At 56.0% G+C, this 18,848-nt stretch overlaps 2 protein-coding genes across 9 annotated transcripts in view; one reads left to right on the top strand and one right to left on the bottom strand.

Moving 5' to 3' along the window:
* PKD1 (polycystin 1, transient receptor potential channel interacting) overlaps nt 1-12,284 on the top strand; it is an 84,505-nt gene extending 72,221 nt beyond the window's left edge. For both annotated transcript variants that reach the window (XM_027684011.1, XM_027684010.1), the window contains exons 35-46: nt 121-239; nt 532-734; nt 1,561-1,755; nt 2,437-2,576; nt 3,544-3,671; nt 4,478-4,637; nt 5,327-5,452; nt 5,598-5,772; nt 6,386-6,673; nt 7,101-7,235; nt 7,507-7,821; nt 8,169-12,284. In XM_027684011.1, coding sequence (XP_027539812.1) covers nt 121-239; nt 532-734; nt 1,561-1,755; nt 2,437-2,576; nt 3,544-3,671; nt 4,478-4,637; nt 5,327-5,452; nt 5,598-5,772; nt 6,386-6,673; nt 7,101-7,235; nt 7,507-7,821; nt 8,169-8,783 — 2,599 coding nt within the window. In that variant the 3' untranslated portion in view covers nt 8,784-12,284. The remainder of the gene's footprint in view (nt 1-120; nt 240-531; nt 735-1,560; nt 1,756-2,436; nt 2,577-3,543; nt 3,672-4,477; nt 4,638-5,326; nt 5,453-5,597; nt 5,773-6,385; nt 6,674-7,100; nt 7,236-7,506; nt 7,822-8,168) is intronic.
* Nucleotides 12,285-12,746: 462 nt separating this feature from the next.
* TSC2 (TSC complex subunit 2) overlaps nt 12,747-18,848 on the bottom strand; it is a 33,115-nt gene continuing 27,013 nt past the window's right edge. For all 7 annotated transcript variants that reach the window (XM_027684020.1, XM_027684018.1, XM_027684022.1 and 4 more), the window contains 8 exons: nt 17,992-18,067; nt 17,013-17,099; nt 16,441-16,627; nt 15,537-15,676; nt 15,281-15,359; nt 14,591-14,682; nt 14,249-14,347; nt 12,747-14,146 (listed from right to left, as the gene is read on the bottom strand). In XM_027684020.1, coding sequence (XP_027539821.1) covers nt 13,979-14,146; nt 14,249-14,347; nt 14,591-14,682; nt 15,281-15,359; nt 15,537-15,676; nt 16,441-16,627; nt 17,013-17,099; nt 17,992-18,067 — 928 coding nt within the window. In that variant the 3' untranslated portion in view covers nt 12,747-13,978. The remainder of the gene's footprint in view (nt 14,147-14,248; nt 14,348-14,590; nt 14,683-15,280; nt 15,360-15,536; nt 15,677-16,440; nt 16,628-17,012; nt 17,100-17,991; nt 18,068-18,848) is intronic.

Raw genomic sequence — 18,848 nt, 5'->3', positions numbered from 1 at the left:
ACTGGTCACTGGTGCTGGCACTGGAGTTCAGCCCCTCTCAGTGCCAGCAGTGACACAGCTGTCACCCCTTTGCCTCTCAGTGCCAGCAGTGACACAGCTGTCACCCCTTTGCCTCGGCAGGTCCAGCGTGTTCGGGGAAAAGGTGGAGACTGTCATGATGCAGAAGCTGAACGACAAAGGGCAGAGCATGGCAGCTCCTCCCAGGGAAGTGAGCAGATCAGCCAAGTCCACGTGGACAGGTACCAGGGCTGTGCCCATCGGGGCAGGGTGGGGGTGTGCAGGAACAGGGGCCATCCCACACAGCAGCACTTGGGGGAGCAGAGGGGAAACAGAAAAGGAGTCTTAGGGAAGGCAGCTCCCTGCTTGGGATGTATCTGCTCTTTCCTGCCAACTTCTTCTGGAGCCTGGATCTCTTCATGTGCTGCTTAGTGGGAAATGTTTGGGATAATCCCTCCAAGCTCACCCAGGACGGGTGGTGAGCTGGGACCCTTTGGCAGGAATGTTCACATTTGCTTTCCCTCCTCCTCCCAGTTGCAGACCAAACGTTCAGGAAGCGCTTGCTCCCACCCTGGTGCTCCTACCTGGCTCATGGCATCAGCCTCCTGCTCTTCGCCACCTCCACGGGGGTCTCCGTGTGGATCGGGGTGGGATTTTCCTCCAGCGTGGCCCTCATGTGGCTCATCTCAGGGATATTCAGCTTTTTGGCATCCTTCCTGGTCTGGGAGCCCCTGAAGGTGAGGATACCATGACACACCTGTACTTGTGTGTGTGTGTCAGCTGTAATTCATGTCTTGTCCAGCTACTGATCACAGAATCACTGAATGGGGGGGTTGGAAAAGCCCTTTAAGGTTGTCAAGTCCAACCATCAGCCAACCACCATGTCCTCCACTAACCCATGTCCTCAAGTGCCACACCCACACGGTTTTTGAGCATTTCCAGGGATGGTGACTCCACCACTGCCCTGGGCAGCCTGTGCCAGGGCTGGACAACCTTTTCCATGAAGAAATCGAGTCAGACTGGGCCCAATGTTAATTGAACGGTCTCTCTCAGCCCTGTATCCCTCAGGAAGGGAAGGATATAGATGAAGGATGGGGAGGGAGGGCTGGTGTCAGGGAGGAGCTGTGCTGTGCCAGCTGTGCTCAGGGGCCCACAGGAGCTGCTGCTGGAATGTGCAGGTGGCACAGCTCTCCACAGGCTCAGGACTCTACAACTCTCTACAACTACCTGAAAGGAGGTTGTAGCCAGGTGGGGGTTGGTCTCTTTTCCCAGGCAACGATCAGCAAGACAAGAGGGCATGGTCTCAAGTTGTGCCAGGGGAGGTTTAGGTCAGATATTAGAAAGAATTTCTTTCCAGAGAGGGTGATCAGCCATTGGAATGGGCTGCCCAGGGAAGGGGTGGATTCTCCGTCCCTGGAGGTGTTTAAGGACAGACTGGATGTGGCATCAGTGCCATGGGCTGGGAACCACAGCGGGGTTGGACCAAGGGTTGGACTTGATGATCTCGGAGGTCCCTTCCAACCCAGCTGATTCCATGATTCTGTGACTCTCCCTGCCCCCCAGGTGCTGCTGGAAGCCCTGTATTTCTCCCTGGTTGCCAAGCGCCTGCACCCCGAGGAGGACGACACGCTGGTGGAGCAGCCCTGCGTGGAGCACGTGTCGGAGAAGATCAGCAAAGTGCGGCCCCCGCAGGGCTTCGCCCTCTTCCAGGCCAAGGAGGAGGCCAGGAAGGTCAAACTGCTGCACAGGATGCTGAAGGTGGGACATCTCCTGCTACCTGGGCAGAGGGCTGAGATGCATCCTGGCGTGGGTCCTCCCAATCCAGCTGGGATCCTCTCAGCCAGTGGGTGCATGTTTTCAGCTTCTGCCTCAGTTTCCCCGTCTGTAGAAGTCTGGCAGTGATTTTCATCTTCTCTTTGGAGCTCTGAGGGGGCTGGAAAGCAGAAGCATGAGGGGGTTGATTTGGAGCAGCTGGTGTTTGGCTCCATAACTTGGGTGTTTGAGGCTAGGGCAAGGTTTGAGTGTGGAGCAGACACCGACTCGCAAGGGAAAATCCATTAGTTGAGTCTTTTGAAATGCAACTTCCTGTCTGGGAGCAGAAATTTCAGCCTTTGTAGTTCATTCAGTACTGATCCTCCACTTGTGCTGGGAATACACAGCTGCTTTGATGGAATCAGGTTATTTTTAACTGAGTGATTCCCCTTTAAAGATGGAACTCCCCATAACTATTGGATAAGCTGAACTGACAGCATATAGGAGCTCTTTCAACAAAGGATCTTGTTATGAGCCTGTGATCTGGGTTTCATTTTAAGCTGCTCCCCATATGAAAAAAGAAAGAACAGCCTGCTCAAGGTCCTCGTCCTGCTGCACAGCTCTGCTCTGCTGCAGGATTGGGATCCAGCTCCTCCATGCAATCCCTTTCTACTCTCTTTTTCCCAGAATTTCCTCATCTACATGATGTTCTTGCTGGTGATCCTGCTCACCAACTACGGGGACACGTCCCGCACCAGCCGGGCCTTCCTCCTGCAGAGCTCCATCAAGCAGCAGCTGGGCAGCAACGAGTTCCTCCTCATCAAGAGGTACCTGCCCAGGCCCTGGGATGGGGGATGAGGTGCTGGTGTGTGTCAGGGAAGCTGGGTGTTGGGCTCGTGCTCCACAGTCTGTCCCATAAAAGGTTCCCGACTCCACTGGGAGCACTGGTGTGGAGCTGGGACTCCCACACGAGCCTGGCTTGGCAGTGAGCAGGTCCTATTTGTGCCTGTGGTTCTTCTTCTCTCTTGGAGAGCAGAGGGGTCTCTGGAGGTGGAGAGGTTTCATTTCTCTGTGGGAAGGGGCTGTGTGAGTTACTGACGTTGAACTTACTGGAGCTGCTCTAAAGGACACAAGTTTCTCTGTCTCCAAAATTTACAACCGTAAGGTTTAACCATGAACAGGGTCACGAGAACCAGAAGTGACACCTCACAGAGTCCTGCCCTTCCTTGCTCTGCACTTTTGGTTTAACTGGGTGAAATTTTCCCAGCTGAGTTTTCACACCACTGGGAATTCCACAAGTCCAGCCTGACCCTGGAACACTGCCTGGGGTTGAGGGTGTCTCCTCCAGAGCCCTTGGTTCTGTGCACATCAGCGTGGCTTGGCTGAGCCAAAGTCACTGGAGCTTTGATTTCACCACAGTGTGGATCAGGAGTTATTCCAGTGAGTTTTGGTAGAGTTTTTGGGGTGCAAGTGGTGTAAAGGGGGATAATTTGGTCCTAAATAGCGTGTCTTTCCCACTGCACTGCCACATACCCCCTGCTCTGATCCTCATCCAGGTGCCAAGAGGATTCAGTCACTTTTAGGTCATGTCAAATAATCCCTTTTCTGAGCTCATCCCAGCCCCTGGGATGGGTGGGAATGTGCCTGCTGGCCGGGAGGAGAGCAGCCAGGTTGGCTCTGCAGTGCTCGGTGCCTCATCCAGGTGACACCCCCAGGCTGGGTGGGACGCTCAGAGCTGGCCTGGCAGAGCTGCCCCAGGGCTCTGCCTCCCTCCCACACCGTGTCCCCTCGCAGGTCGGATCAGTTCTGGCCCTGGATGTCGCGGGTGTTCCTCCCGTACCTGCACAACAACGGCTCGGGCCAGGAGAGCCACAGCACCACGCTGGGCACGGCCCGGCTGCGCCAGCTCCGCCTGCACCAGGGTACGTGGGCAGGGAGCTCATGGGCAGGGAGCTCTGCTCTCACTGCGGGGTGGGGACAGCCCTGGAGGGGCCAAATGGGCAGGTCTGGGTGCAGCTGGGGCTGAGGGGAGGCAGCAGAGGTTACACAGCCAGGTTTTGATTTGTGGTTTGTTCTTCAGTGAGTCCCCGGTTCTGCTCTGTGGAGATGAACTGGGGCAGCTGGTCATGGAATCCTGGAATGGTTTGGGATGGGAGAGACCTTAAGCATCATTCAGTTCCCCCCCCCGCCATGGGCAGGGACATCTCCCGCTATCCCAGGTTGCTCCAAGCCCCGTCCAACCTGGCCTTGGACACTTCCAGGGATGGGGCAGCCACAGCTTCTCTGGGCAACCTGTGCCAGGGCCTCCTCACCCTCACAGGGAAGAATTTCTCCCCAGTATCCCATCTAACCCAGGTAGTTTAAAGCCAGTGGGGTATTCCAGGAGCAGAGTGGTGGTTCATAGTTACCCCAAGGCTGATTGGGATGCCTGTGTTCTCCACTTGTACCTAACAAATCCACTCTGAGCTGCCAGTGTGGATATATCATGAATCTTACATTTTCCTTATTAATATCCATTCTTTTCTTAGTCCCTAACTTCTGCATGCTCCCTTCCCCTCACCCTGGTGAAATCATGAAGAGAAAGGTTGGGTTGATGTCTGGAGGGGTGGCTGAGGTGTGGAGGTGGAGGGGTTTGGGAGGAAGGGCGATGCTGGGGGCGTGAGCTCAGCTGTGCCCCAGCACTGGCTGTGCTGCACTGCCTGGGGGTGACAGTGAGGTCTCATTCCAGCCGAGTGCCATGCCCAGGACATCCTGCCCGGCGTGGGCAGGGCCCGGAGGAGCTGCACTGACCAGCACAGCTTTGCCACTGCTGACTATGGCACAGGCTGGGAGAGGGCAGCGGGGAACGTGACGGCGGCGTGGGCACACTCCCCACCTGACCTGGCAGGGTAAGGGGCTGCCCAGCCCGCTCCCACCCCCTGCTCCATCCCCTGTCCTGCAGAGATGGGTCAGCTGGTCCTTGCAGACCTTTACAAGGTCTTTACAGTGGGTTTTGTGCCCTGGGTGGTTCCCAGCCCTCCCCTCAGCGAGGTCAACTGCAGCCCCTGAGCCTGGCAAAGGGCAAACGGACACAAATGCCAAAGGGCTTCCCTGGGCACACCCACACTGGCAGTGGGAGTGGTGGGGGGCACCCAGCTTCCCTGGGGATGTGCATGTCACCCCAAACTGTCTGAACAGCAGCGTTGTGCTGCTCTGGGGGGCCCAGGGGCAGAGGGTTCAGCTCTCCACCTTCCAGGGCAGAGACAGGGAGGGTAACCCAGCACCCACACAGCAGCACTAGATGTGTGTTCTAGGGGGTGATGAGAGGTTGTCCTGCACACTGGACATAAATCACTGTTGGTTTCTGCTCTAGTTTGACCCTGGAGGCATCTTCATGGGCCACCACAGGGCCTGGGGCTGTTCTGAGGTTGGGAGCGCTGAGGTGGATCAGTGCACTCCTATGATTTATCTTGTGAAATAAATGCTGAGGCAGCTCTCAAAGGGCAGGATCTGCATCTGCACACGTGCTCCTGGCCTGTCACGAAGGAGAGCAGCCAGTGCCCTTCAGCCTCACGCCGTGGCTCCTCTTCCTCTGCAGGATCTGGTACTGGGGTTACATCTCCTTCTACGACAGCAGCGGGTACGTGCAGGAGCTGGGCCCTTCCCTGGAGGAGAGCCGGGCCCAGCTGGACTTCCTGCAGCAGCACACGTGGATCGACAACATGTGAGTGTGGCAGGGGCAGAGGACGTGTCCTGCTGTCAGCCAGGGTTTGCAGGGATTCTGCTGGAACGTCACAGAGAACAGGATCGAAGATCCCACCCAGCAGTGGTGGTGTCCCAGTCCCTGAGCCGCTCTTCTTGCCCCGCAGGAGCCGGGCAGTGTTTGTGGAGCTGCTGCAGTACAACCCCAGCGTGGACCTGCACGTGGCCATCACCCTGCGCCTGGAATTCCCGGGATCCGGCCAGGCCATCGCCGCCCTCACCATCAGCCCCTTCCCGCTGCTGCGGCTCAGCGGGGGGGTCACCCTGCAGCTGCTCATGATGGTCAGTGTGGTACCTCCCCCTGCACCCCTCTGCCCTTGGGGTCACTGCAGGGGGTCACTGCAGGGGGACCCTCACCCAGGCTGGTCACTGTGCACTCAAGTTCCCCTGCCTGAATCCACTTGTCCCCTTGCCTGTCACCACTCTGCTTCCAGGCCTGGGTAGCACACAGGGCACAGCCCTGGCACTGCTGAGGGGAAGGAGGTTCCTCCTCCTCTCGGTCTTGTTTCAGCATTTTTACTTCCTTGAGCTCGAGTCTGTCACTGTGGAAACATGAGGGTTTGTTCTGCCCTCAGTGGGGACATCAGCCAGACAAGCCATGTCCCCAGAGACCTTGCCTGGGTTTGGTGTCTGCAGAGACCTCGTCCCCTGGGCACTACCACCCTGCCACAGGGGCACTGGACATGGGCACTGGGGAGCTTCAGGAGGGAGTGGGGCACTGGGTGAGCAGGGAAGGCGGGGCAGGACACTGCAGGTGCTCCAGGTGGTGGAACTGGGCCTGGTCTGGGGGGCTTTTGCTGTCCTGGGTGCAGCACAGCAGTCAAGCATTGCCCTCTCCTTCCCTGGTAACCTCTCCATTCCTCCTTTCCTGATGACCTCTCTGTTCCTCCCCCAGGTCTTCCTCATGATGTTTGTGGTTTACTTCGTGGTGTCGGAGTCGCTGTCCATCAAGAAGGAGGGCAGAGCCTACTTCACCCAGTGGGGCAACTACGGCCAGTGGCTCTTCATCCTGCTCACCACGAGCACTGTGGTGGTTCACCTCAGCCAGGCCACCCTCGCTGACCAGCAGTGGCTCAAGTACCTCAACAACCGCAGGGGCTTCACCAACTTCTACCAGGTGGCCTTTCTCAGCTCCATGTTCAGCAGCCTGGCCGCGTCCCTGCTCTTCCTCCTGACTGTGCAGGTACGGGAGCTTGGGGGGAGAGCAGCACGTGGGCACTGGGTGCTTCGGTCCTCCCGTGCCAGCCTGTCATCTCTGCGTGGTCCCTGCCAGGGCCAGCAAAGGGCCCCGAAGGAAAACACGCAGGATTGAGGTCCTGATCAGGCACTGGTTGGATGCTGCTGCCACATCAGACCCTGCTGCAGGGCAGAGGGGGGGGCAGTGAGGCCACGTGTGTCTCTGCTGTAGCACTTTGGGTCTCTACAGCCTCTGGGCCCCCAGTTCCCTTGGCAGATCCAGCCGAGTGTGGCTGATGGGATGATTTTGGCTGCAGGGAGCCTGTGGCCTGGGGTGGTCTGTGCTCTGCCAGGGTTTGCGTTTCTCAGATGTGTGTGAGACCCTCCCCGTGCTGGAGGGGTCCGTGCTGTAACACCCCCTCTCTGCTCCCCAGGCTGCCCAGCAGCTGCGCTTCGTCAGGCAGTGGTCAGTGTTTGGGAAGACCTTCCAGAAGTCGGCCAAGGAGCTCACGGCTGCAGGGGTGGCCTTCGCCCTCCTCCTCCTGACCTACGCCCAGCTCGGCTTCCTGGTAACTACCCCTGTCCCCGTTCCCTCACAGGGGGGCTGGTTGTGGTCCTGTTGTCCCTCATCCCTCACCATGGCACGACACAAGCAAAGCCCCTGGGTCCCCTGGGTGCTCTGTGCCCACCCTGCCACAGGCAGCTTTGGCCAGGGGCTGTCCTTGTCACAGCTGGCTCACAGGCCACCCCTCAGGGCCCATGTAAGAGGGGATATCTTGGCTTAGGGAAACACTTTGCCGCTGATCCCTTCTCATCACATCTCCAATGTCCCCTTTGCAGCTCTTCTCCTCCTCCACCGAGTCGTTCCGCAGCGTGGGCAGCAGCCTCCTGCTGCTGCTGGCCCTGCTCCGGGGCAGTGGGGGCCTCCGGCCCTGCCTGCCCGAGGCCTCGGGCCTCTGCTGCCTGTTCTGCACCAGCTACATCGTCCTGGAGGTGTGGATCGTGCTGAGGCTGCTCACGGTGGTGCTGATCCACAGCTACCGCGAGATGCACTTCGAGCTGTACCGTCCTGCCTTCGAGCCCCAGGACTACGAGATGGTGGAGCTGTTCGTGCGCAGGCTCAAGATGTGGATGGGCTTCAGCAAAGCCAAGGAGGTGAGAGCAGCCTGGGGGCTCCGTGGAGAAGGGGCCATGTCCACCATCCTTAGCCTTCCTTTGCCTCTGGCTACGTCCCACTGCTGCTCACAGCCAGGCTCCTCTGGCAGGCGAGGGCTGGAGCAGTCGCTGTTCCTGAGGGCCCCGGGGCTGGGTTAGTGATGGGGCACTGCAGGGACATCGGCTGCCAGTTCTCAGCCCCACAGTTCCATGTGGTTTTAACTGGGATCTCCACGAGGTCCACAGCTTGTCACACAAGGAATAGCTGGGAGCAGCCCCGGGGTGTTTGGAGTGTTCCCACTGAGAGCTCTGAACTAACCCTGCCCCTGCTCCCCTGTTCCCTCCAGTTCCGGCACAAGGTGAGGTTCGAAGGGATGGAGCCGCTGCCCTCCCGCGACTCCAGTGACTCCAAGTCCTTCCGGGGCCCCACTCCCAGCGCCGCCTCCGACAGCTCCAGGGCCTCCACGTCCTCCAGCCAGCTGGACGGGCTGAGCCTCGTGCTGAGCACCCGGGACAGCCTGGAAGTGGACGCCGACATCCAGCGCCTCCTTTCCCTCTTCGAGATGCTGCTGGCCCAGTTCGACCGCGTCAACCAGGTGACGGAGGACGTGTCCCGCATCGAGCTGCTCCTGGAGGGCTCCCGGGGCCGCCGCTCCCGGAGGAGGCCCCGCGGCCCCGAGGACGGGCTGGGCAGGGGCTGCGCGGGCGGCTCGGAGCAGGGACCCTCTCCGGAGGTGTCGGACACGGACGCGCAGCCCCCGCGGTCCCCGCGCGGTGCCGGGGCCGTGCCGGGCGGCCGGGGCTCGGTGCCCAGCCAGGGCTCGGTGCCCAGCCGGCTCCTGCGGGCGAGCCGAGGGGTCAGCGCGGTGGCCCCGGGCAAACCCTGCGGCGTGGCCGCGCCGGCCGTCAGGAGGAAGCGGCCCCTCCGCGCCAAGAACAGGGTGCACCCCACGGTCAAGTAGCCGTGTGCGTGTGGGTGATGGGTGCAGGAGCGATGCCCTGGCAGGGCACAGGGAGGGTTCGCCAAGGGTGGGCTGTGCCCGCCCTGCAGCCTCGGGAGCTGCCCCGCGGCTGGGCCGGCCGGGGCACACGGGGCGCTCCCGCCACGCCGCTGGCACGGCCACCCCGGGGGCCTTCCAGTGTTACAGAGCAGGGGGAGAAGGCCGAGCCTTTCCCCTGGGGCTGGGCAGGTGCAGGAGATCCCCGTTGGAGCGGGGACCAGGGTGGGTGTTAAGTGGCCCCAGCTGTGGGTGGTGACGGGGGTGGGCACTGGGCAAGCGGGGCAAAGCTCAGCCCCTTCCCTTGCTGGCTGTGCCGGATGGGAAAGGACAGGAGAGCCCCAGGCCTCGAAGGTTTGAACCAAGTCTTGGATTTTTGTCGACCAGACGCACTGTGGAGGAAAGCGACAGCTTTCGAGAAGGTATTTAACCCACCTTGTTTTTTAAGCATAAATAGATATATAGATAAATGCTATCTACGCCCAGATCAGTTAATTTCCAGTATTGGCTACTTTTATCCTCCAGAAATTGGTACTATTATTTGTATTTAAAGAAATCCAATATTTAAAACAAAGGACATTGCAAGCTCCAGCGAGCCTGGCCAGGCTGGGGGGGACAGGGAGCAGCAGCTCAGCTAGAGGGCTTTGAGACCCCGGGGCTGCTCCAGCCTCCTCCAATTTGGGGTTCCCAAGGTGCTGGTGTCACCATGGTCCCCACCCATCCCTGTCCCCCCTCCGTGGCCCCCGGGCACTGCTGGCTGCTTGGCTTCTCTAACCCAAGGAATGTATTGCCCTAAGTATATGTATTTTTTTTGGTTTACTTGTTCCTATGTACTGCCCAGCACTTTAAACAAGGCTTTCCTCGGCTACAGTGACACGTGCGAGCTAAGAACGGGATAATATATCACAAAAGCAGTATTTTGTTTGTTTAAATCATAAACTGAAATGGGTGGCGAGGAGGCGAGCGCAGCCCCTGCTCAGGCAGCACCTTCCCTACAGCACAAAGGAGCTCCTGAGGGAGGTTTTTGGGGGTCCCTGCAGCCCTGCCCCCCCGGGACTGGCCGTGTGCTGGGCCACAGCTGCTGGGCTACAGCTGGGCTGTGCCACGGGGCACCCCCAGCTCACAGCACGGGGGTGCAGAGCAGGGCCTGGGCCCCCCCCCCCCCGGGGTCTGCGTTCCCCTCCTCAGCCCCATTTCACCTTATGGCTATTGTAAGTAATTTATATGGGGTGTGTTTGGTTTTTAAATGTATATATTTTTGTATGTTTGCTATATTTTCATAGCATCGGTACCGTGTTTGAAACATGTAGATAGGAGACAGAATACTATTGTCAGAGTTATTTAAAGGATGTATTAAGTGCTTCTTCCTGGGAATGTCCCGTGTATATAAGGATTGGGTGTCTGTGTGTGTGTGGTGCGTGTGCTCCCCTGGCTGAGGGTCGGCCAGGCTGGCTCGGGGCAAGGGGGGGAAGCCCCCAGGGGGTTCCTCCATGTGTTCCAGAACCTGCTCCAGGCTTTGGACAGGCCAGAGGGTGGAAGGGAAGGCTCAGGTGGGCAGTGCTGCAGGGGAGGTGTCTTGGGATTGGCTGCATTGTGCCTCTGATGCTCCTGGAAGCACCTTCCCATGGCAGGGGAGACCTTTCCAGGCAGAGAGAGGAGTCTCCTACGGCACTTCCATCACCTGCTGAGCCTCCCCTCCAGCCCCAGCTGTGCTGGATACTTCTTAAGATTTCATTCCATGATCCATGTGCTTCCTTGGCTCCTTGGCCACATCCCATCTGGGTGGCTGCAGGAGGACAGTGGGTACTTTGTGTTGGCTTTAGGACAGGTCTGAATTACCTCTGGAAAACTCGGCTGCTGTGCAGGACAGATGCTGTGGGAAGGTTGCAGAGGGATGAGGGCGGGAGAAGAGAAAGAGGATCAGTCAAAGTGAGCTGGTGGTTGGTCAGCGTGGAGGTGTTGGAAGAGCAGATGGCACAGAGAAGTGGAAGTGTAGAGGGGAAATCCAGTCCTGGTAACCAGGACACGTTGGTAATGGCAGGAAAGGCAGGTGGGAGAAGACAGAGAAGGTCAGAGGGAGGATCCCAGCTCAGGGGCAGGAGGTGCCTGGAGCAGGCAGAACCAGCACTTAGTGGTTGAGCCCAGGGCTGGGGCCAGGCATTGGTCAGCTTTGTGCTCTGTGCTCCAAAAAAAACCCCTGGTTTTCAAGGCAGAGATGTAAAACTGTTGGCCTTGGATTTTTTGTTCCTTTAGCTTCCCAGGCAGCACAGCACCAGGCTCTGCCCTGGCAGATGTCCATGATTTATTTGGTGACAATGCCAGTGCAAGCCCTGTCCCCAAATCCACAAGGCAGTAACAGGAGCAGTGGTGAGGTGTCCCAGGGACCTGGAATGTGTCTCTGCAGCTGATCATGGCACAGGGCTGGAGTCACATCCAGCTCCTAAGCTCCTTGCTCCACTCACAACTGCTCCGGCACAGCCATGTGGGTGTGGATCCAGCCACCCCCGAGGGCCCTGGGGGAATGTTCAGTGATTGAAATGAACCAAGCAGGTCTTGGAAATCTCTTGGAGAGACAAAAATTTCAGTTCACGACCCAGAGTTTAGTTCTCAGCTTGAGTATCCTCATTAAAAAAGGTCGGTGGTGAAGTGCAGGAAGGAGAGATGGAGGCAAGAGGGGCAAGAGCAGGGCCCCAACTGCCTGGAGCAGCCCTTTCTGAGCTAAAGGGGAAGCTGTAACAAGGACACTCCCCAAATCCATCAGGACTTTTGTTCCCAAGTGCCTGTTCCTTACTAAGCTTGCCCTGTGTGTATGTGTGTGTGTGTGACTTGGTGTGTGTGACTTACCAAGTGCTTCTTCTAATCAAAGAGGAGCAGAAATGGGATCAGACAACTGCCCTCCCTCTGTCCTCCCCTGGAAGAATGGAGAGCAGCTCTGCCCCCCTCCCCAGTTGTTTCCTGAAGAGCCCAACCCCTCTGTGGTGGGCAGCACCCACAGCTTCCAGCACTCACAGTTCTCAGAGCAGCAGTTACTTGTTGGAGCATCCCAGGGTCCCCTCAGTGTCCCAGCTAAGGCACAGCTGCAGCCACAGGGACTCAAGTCAGGAGTTACACCCTCACAGCAATAAACTTGACTTGCAGCCCTCGCCAGTGAACCCCCCTGAATGTATATTTCTGTGTCTGTAGTCACCAAGAGATGGTTTCTTATTTATTGTCGTAAATCTCACAACGCTGCATCAGGATCAAGCTGCTTAAAGGAAAAGCAAAACCCCGATCCATTAGTTCCAAGGGAGAGGGAGGGACTTCTGTAAGTGCCTTTTTTCTTTTTTTTAAAGAACTGATTGTGAACAAAATGCCAGTGGTTCCTGTCGGGTCAGCATTTCACTGCAAACAAAAATGGTGTGTTTTGTAACTGTGGGGATGTTTCTTAAAAACTGACAAGGTCAAATAAACACTGACTGCTACAACCTGGCTTGGGTGGTTTTGTCTCAGTCCCTGCAGCCCCTCTTTGAGGGGGGAAAACAGCTCCAGCCAGGGCTGCTTCCCCACCCCATACTCACACTCTTTGTGTCCAGAATGTTAATTAAGGTCTCCTGCACAACACAAGACAATTCCTTAAATCCTCCAGCCTCTTAGGGCAGCTCTGGGCTGGCATTGGTGACATCAGCTCCTGAGGTCACCTAAAGGAGACTGGGCCAAGGCAGAGTGTGGCTCCAGGGCTCACCTGTGGTGGGCAATGCCCACAGAAAAGCCCCCTCCCCACTGCAGAGGTTACCTGAGGCTGAACCACAAGGAATATCCCAGTACAGGGGCTGGAACACAGCCAGGAATCCCCCCTGTGTCCAGCACTGGGAGGTGAGGGAGGAGCAACACAGATCAGGAAGCTGAAAGGGGGGAGGAGGAAGGATTTACATGATTGGGAAACAGTTGGAACCTTCCCAGGCCAGCAAGAACCACTGACCAGACAAATACTTTATTTCCTTTACGACTCAAACACTCAAACACAACAGACACTTGGTTCCCAAACACCCTGCACAGGCCAGGGGGGCCTTCTGTCCCCTCCCCTGGCACTTCACAGTCCCACGTGCACATTGCACTTGTCTTCACCTCACTGCTGTCAGCCATTCCCAAATCCACGCTTCCCAGGCAGGGCCAGAGCAGGAGATAAAGTACTCACAGTATAGTCCAGCTTACGTGGTGTCTCCCAGTTGGGTAGTGTAGTGTCTGGTGCCCATCTCACCTCAAGATGGGCTACAGGATCCCATTCCAGCTGTGCACAGCTGGGCTGGAAGGGCCTGAACCTTTGAGGAGTCCCGGGAGAGACTGTCACTGTTAGTGCAACAGGCAAAACTCGGGCAGAGATGATGCCCCAAGACATGACAACAGTCTCCAAAAGGGGTTGCAGGTGCATGGAGAAGGCTGGGATACCCCAGCATTCCTGCAACCAGTGGAAGTTCTGCAGATGGACCTGGGTCTGGCCTTGGGGTGAACACCTGGAGTCAGCCCCGGGGGTCAGACTGTTCATCCCCAGGGATTCCTGGCCCAGCTCTGCCATTCTGCTGCTCCACCTCCCTGTCTGCTGTTACTTCTGGTGGCAAAATAATTTCTGCTGTGAATCTCTCAAAATGCAGAAAAACCCTTGGGAATTTAAGCAGCATTTTGGGCAGGAGAGAACCCAAATTAACTCTTTTCAGAGCTGGTAGCAGAACGAGTCAGAGCCTGGAGAGTCCAAGTGCTGAGAGACTCCGGGCCCAGGTAGGAGCTGGGATTCCAGGGTGCTCACAAAGAGCAACTGGATTTTCAATACTTCATATTTCGTTCCCAATGAAGTCATCAAAAATCCCACAATTCCTGCGCCTTCATGTAAGGACCTGCAGAATATCATCCTTTGTCTGCTTCCCCCAGGAGCTGGTGCGGAAGGAGTCCAAAGGAAGGTTCTGCAGGGAAGTTCCCAACAGGGACAGAAGCCTTGAAATAGCTCACACCAAACAAAACCAAACACGGCGGGTTGGTCCTCTCAGAGCTCCGGTGGGAATACAGTGTGTCCTCCTCAGGGAAGGCCGAGGCAGGAACATCCAAACCTGGCAGGGTTCAAGGCCAAGTCCACATGCAAGGAGCACATCCAGGCCTCCCAAAGCCTGTGCCCACACAGGTGCCAGGATCTACACGAACTCGGTGAAGTCGTCCACGGAGGAGATGAGCCGCTTGCGCTGCCCCGTCTCGTAGGTGGGCGGCGGGTCCTGGGGCGCCTGGGGAGGGGGCTTGCTGGGGGCAGAGGGGTGCAGCTGCAGGGGAAGGCCAGGGCTCTGGTACTGCGTTTCCTCCCGGAGCTGAAAGGCAAAGGAGAGAGGTGGCAGCTGCCTTTACCTGCCTCATTGGCCATGAGATGCCCAGCAAAGCCGGTTCCCAAGCCCCGGAGCGGCCGCGCTCACCCGGTGCCGCAGCCTCTTGATGTGCCGCAGCCTCGCGATCCACTTGGAGGGGTAGGTGTCAGTGGGGTTTGAGCGGCTGTGGTGGACCTGGGAAGCCATCTGATTTTGGGAGGGGGAAGAGAGGAGCCACATCAGCATGACCACGGCAACAAAATCAACAGAATTTTCAGTGCAGTTTGACAGCAACTGAAACACAGCTCTGAGTTGTGACTGTGCCCACTCTGACTCCAAGGTCAGGTAGAAAACTTAATTCTTTGCCTTCTGCTTGTTTCCTTGGCAGGTGGTGATAGCCCAAGGCACCAGCTGGGAGCCAGGAGGTCTCAGGGAGCTTGGGGTACTCACATTGGCGTGCAGGGCCATCTGACGGGCCACGAAGGGCAGGTTCTTGTCCGAGATGATCTTGGCAACGCTCGTGTCCACGAGCCCCTCCATGTCTTTCATTTGAAGGAGTAAGAAAAAAATTATTTTCGCACGGTTAAGAACAAGCCAAAGGTTGCCAGTAACTAAATAAGTAATAGAAACCTGAGGAACTGTATCACAGAAGTTCCCACTGAGCTCCACAGCTCCCACTGTAACAGAACTTGTACTGTTAAGAACAGCCTGCTGGGCTCTCACATGAACCGAAACATGAGCCAAAAACACTCACAAGTGCCCCTTTGGTAAGAGGAAAACACCAGCACCAGCACTGTTGAGCTCACATGGAGCCATGGCTGGGTCCTGCAGTGCCAGGAGGGACAGCAGAGGCCAAAGCCAGAGGGAGCTGCACCTCCCCTCTCCTCCTGCATTCCCAAGTAGTTGCTGGAGGGATTTGCTCTACTGCTGGCATTTTGTCCTAATTTTGAGTATGAGTGGTACAATGGGAAGATACCTCTTATCTTGGGGAAGATACAGGAATGGGACAAACCCAGATGCAACTGGGCAAACTGGTTCCAGAGAGTTTCTCCTGGAAGTTTTCACTTTTGAAACACAAACCCACTGGGCAGTGAAGGCAGTCACTGACCCCCAACATGGGAAAGGCTGAGGGATCCCCACCTTTCCGACACTGCAGCGTCACCAGGTTACAGTCATAGTCCAGGGGTGTGATGATCACGTGCACAAAGTTGAACTGGCCCTAAGGAGGAAAGAATAAAACAGTCAGAAACATTTTCCTGGCAGCATCGTGGCCCGTGAATGCCACGAACACACATTGTGAACCCACCAAGGCCAACAACTCATGCTCTCCACACTGTCTGCTCAGGTACCACACCAGATGGAGATTTACAACACACCCACCAGGAAAACCCTGTACCTTTATTGTTCCCAATTTAAAGTCCTCTCCTGAATCATTGTAAACGATGGAAACAAAATCATTGCCCAGGTGCCTCTTCTTGTCACAGCGATATTTATCCAGATCCTTGGTGGGCATCAGAGTGGCAATGTGGAAAATGGCTGGAGAGGGAAACAAAAATCCTTAGGTTGGGCTGGGAAAGTAGCAACAGTCACGTGCCAGACAAAGCAGTACCAGCACCAAAATAATAAAAATACAAGTTGTGCTCCCTCAATAAGTTTGTCCCCGTGTGTGACAGCTGAATCCAGTCCCACGGGCTGCTCTGACAGTCCCTGGAGCACGGAATGCAAGTGGTCAGTGGGAAGGAGCAGAGCACTGTGAGGAGCAGAAGTGGCTTTAAGGAGGAAGGAGTTAAAATAGCTTAAATCAGGACTTGCCCTAACTGAGCACCAGGACCTGCAGCATGGAACTGGACTTGTGATGAGCAGAGCTGTGTGGAAAAATCAGGGAAGTTCACCACGGCCTGTTGGATCACTGCTGATTTCTGCACTGTGGGTGCTGCAGGGTGACACAGCAGTGACACCCCCTGCTCAAAACTGCTCTTCAGAGAAACAGAGCAGAGCTTTGACACCACCTTCAGTGAACAGCCTTCAGAGCAACTTGGGAACAACCAGCTTATTCTGCAGAGCTCCACACCCAACCCTACCGACCCGTAGAGAGCAGGTCACTTTAAAAGTGCAGTGATTTTTCTTTTCTTAAATAAGGCAGGTCTCCTGAACTTTAACACATGGCTTGCAGAGATAGCAGAAAGAACAGGAGCCCCAGGTCACCTTCCCTCCACCCTTGGAAAGGAAACTGTGCAGAAGGCAGGTGAGTCACGGTGAGAAGAGACAGACCATCCTTCCAGCTTCTGGAGCCACCTCACCTTGCATGATGTCATCGTGCCAGCAGTAGGTAAACTGGCCATCCTCCCCACACACGTCCAGGCCCCCGAGGTAGATCTTGTCTGGCTGACAGTCTTTGAGCTCGATGAGCTTCCCCAGCCCCGTGAGGAACTCGGTGTAGCGATAGGAGCCGTGCTCGTTGGACAGGATCGCGATCTCGTTGTTGCTCTGGGACACGGGAACGTGGCAGAGTCACTGAGTGCCCAGGGCACCCAAGAGCACCAGTGACAGGTTATCACCTTCCTGGGATTAGGTCACTACCCTCCTAGAAGGGCTTCATGCAGGCACTGATTTTTACTGCAAGAAACTAAGGAAAAGCAAGGCTTGCAGGAGCAGGACAAACCCACCAGCTGCAGGGGTGCCTGGCCCTGTGCAGGGGCTGAAGGCCCTGCTCACACTCATCTGGCCCTCCCCAATGTACAGCACTGCAGTCCTGTGTGTGTCACACTCCCCTGGCCCTCCCCAACGTCCAGCACTGCAATTCTTGTGTGTGTCACACTCACCTGGCCCTCCCCAACATCCAGCACTGCAATCCTGTGTGTGTCACACTCACCTGGCCCTCCCCAACATACAGCACTGCGATCTTGTGTGTGTCGTACGACGGGATCTGGTCCAGGAGCTGCACCGACCTTTCAAACGTCTGCAACCAAAGCACTGGTCACACCCTGGGCCAGGGGAAGGGGTCTGGGGGGGCTTTAAGGTCCCTTCCAACCTGAGCCATTCCAGGATTCTGTGACCTTTAAAAAATTACCTCCACACAGTCACTGCCTGCACTAAAACCCCTTCGGGACAGAGCAAGCACAGATTCCTGACCTTCCCTGGTGTTTTCCCTGCTGGATGCTGCCCTGCACGGGCACAGTGCCCGCCAGCCCAGGGACAGGGCAGTGCTCTGTAGCATCTGGCAGCAGCTCTCCTGGGTTTACACTCCAGGTGCCCAAGTGCATGGGTTGGGTGCATTTGCCATGACAAATCACATCCTCTCTTCACTTGAGCTCCAGGCGTGGAAAATGGATGTGTCTCTTGGTCTGAACAACATTTCTGACCTCATCACACCTGGGCTCCCTCCTGCCTGACCACCCACACCCAAAGCGAGGGGAATCTGTCAGCAGGAGCCTGTGGGGTTCAGCTCTCCAAAACCCCACTACTTCTCCAGGAATTTTATGACCAGTATCCCATAAAACCACAGAATGCTTCTTGCCCGTTCCCAATTACACGGACGGCTGACAGGTCCCCTAATGCTCAGTTCTCATCCTACCAGCAAACCCTCAGTTCCTCAACTGTCCCTGCCTTTTGTCCAGGATTCTGAAACACCACCAGTAACATCTCCCAGCACCCCAAATCCAATCCAGAGCTGTAAAGCAGGAGCCACCAGGATTGGGGCACAGAGAATCTCCCATCTGTGCCACTGCTGGTAGGAAACACCTTTAAATGGCACCATCTGAGCTGGACTTTTGTAATTATCATTTAAAGTCAAAGAAAGTAATGAGGTTAAAAAAGCAACTACGAGAATTTACAAAAAATTCCTTGCCTACCTCATTTGGCAACAAGAGGGGCTTGTTGTTTTCATCACCAAAGAACGGGGAGTGGTACAACTGTAAAAACACAAAGCTGAGGGAGAGAGGGAGGAAAAAGTTCCGTTACCATAAAAATTAGGTCCATTTTGATCTGTTGGATGCAAGAACATTATGTACAGCAGAAAAACAGGAGCAATGAAAATGCTAACAGGGTATTACTCATCTTTCAGACACTTTAGGTGCCTGGGCTACCTGCAGTGTGTAATAGACCCCTGTCAGAAAAACAATGATGTGTCAAACAGCAGCAGCCACACAAATTCCCTGTTCAAAGGCACGGAATGGAGGAGCAGGAATGCCCTCCTGCCTCACAGCTCTGGGGGTATTTCTGGGCTATCAGACACGTGATTGCACAGACATTTCCATTCTACCTGCCCTCAGTAAGATGAAAATTGTCTCATCATGCAATTTTGGGCAATTACCATTATCTCAAGTTCAGAAAGTAACAATTATAACCCTTCTATTTCTTTTTCTTAGGATTTTGCACATTATATTTCTTGAAACGCAAAACTAGCAATTCATCCTGCTCCCAGCAAAATTAACTCTGGGTGACCTGCATTTGAGCCACACACCTTAAATTAGCATAGATTAAGAACAGGAGGAAGCTGTTCATCTACTTCTTTCACCTTTTAGGAGTTCTGTTTCCTAAATCACAAATCTAATTCAGTAGTGGGCTCAATATTTCACTATTGGTTCCTTAATGAGGCAGGTAATTAACCTTTTCAATCAGGTGCTGCTCTGCAGACCCCATGAAGCTCCGGATGAGCCCAGCAATGGGAGCAGCAGTTCCGAGCTCCCGTTCCGGCCCAGGGAGCCCC

Source organism: Neopelma chrysocephalum, unplaced genomic scaffold, assembly GCF_003984885.1.
Source record: "Neopelma chrysocephalum unplaced genomic scaffold, ASM398488v2 Primary Assembly neopelma1_65b, whole genome shotgun sequence".
NCBI classification, from domain to species: domain Eukaryota; kingdom Metazoa; phylum Chordata; class Aves; order Passeriformes; family Pipridae; genus Neopelma; species Neopelma chrysocephalum.
The sequence above is the reverse complement of the archived record's forward strand: the minus strand, read 5'-3'. Positions and strand labels throughout refer to the sequence as shown.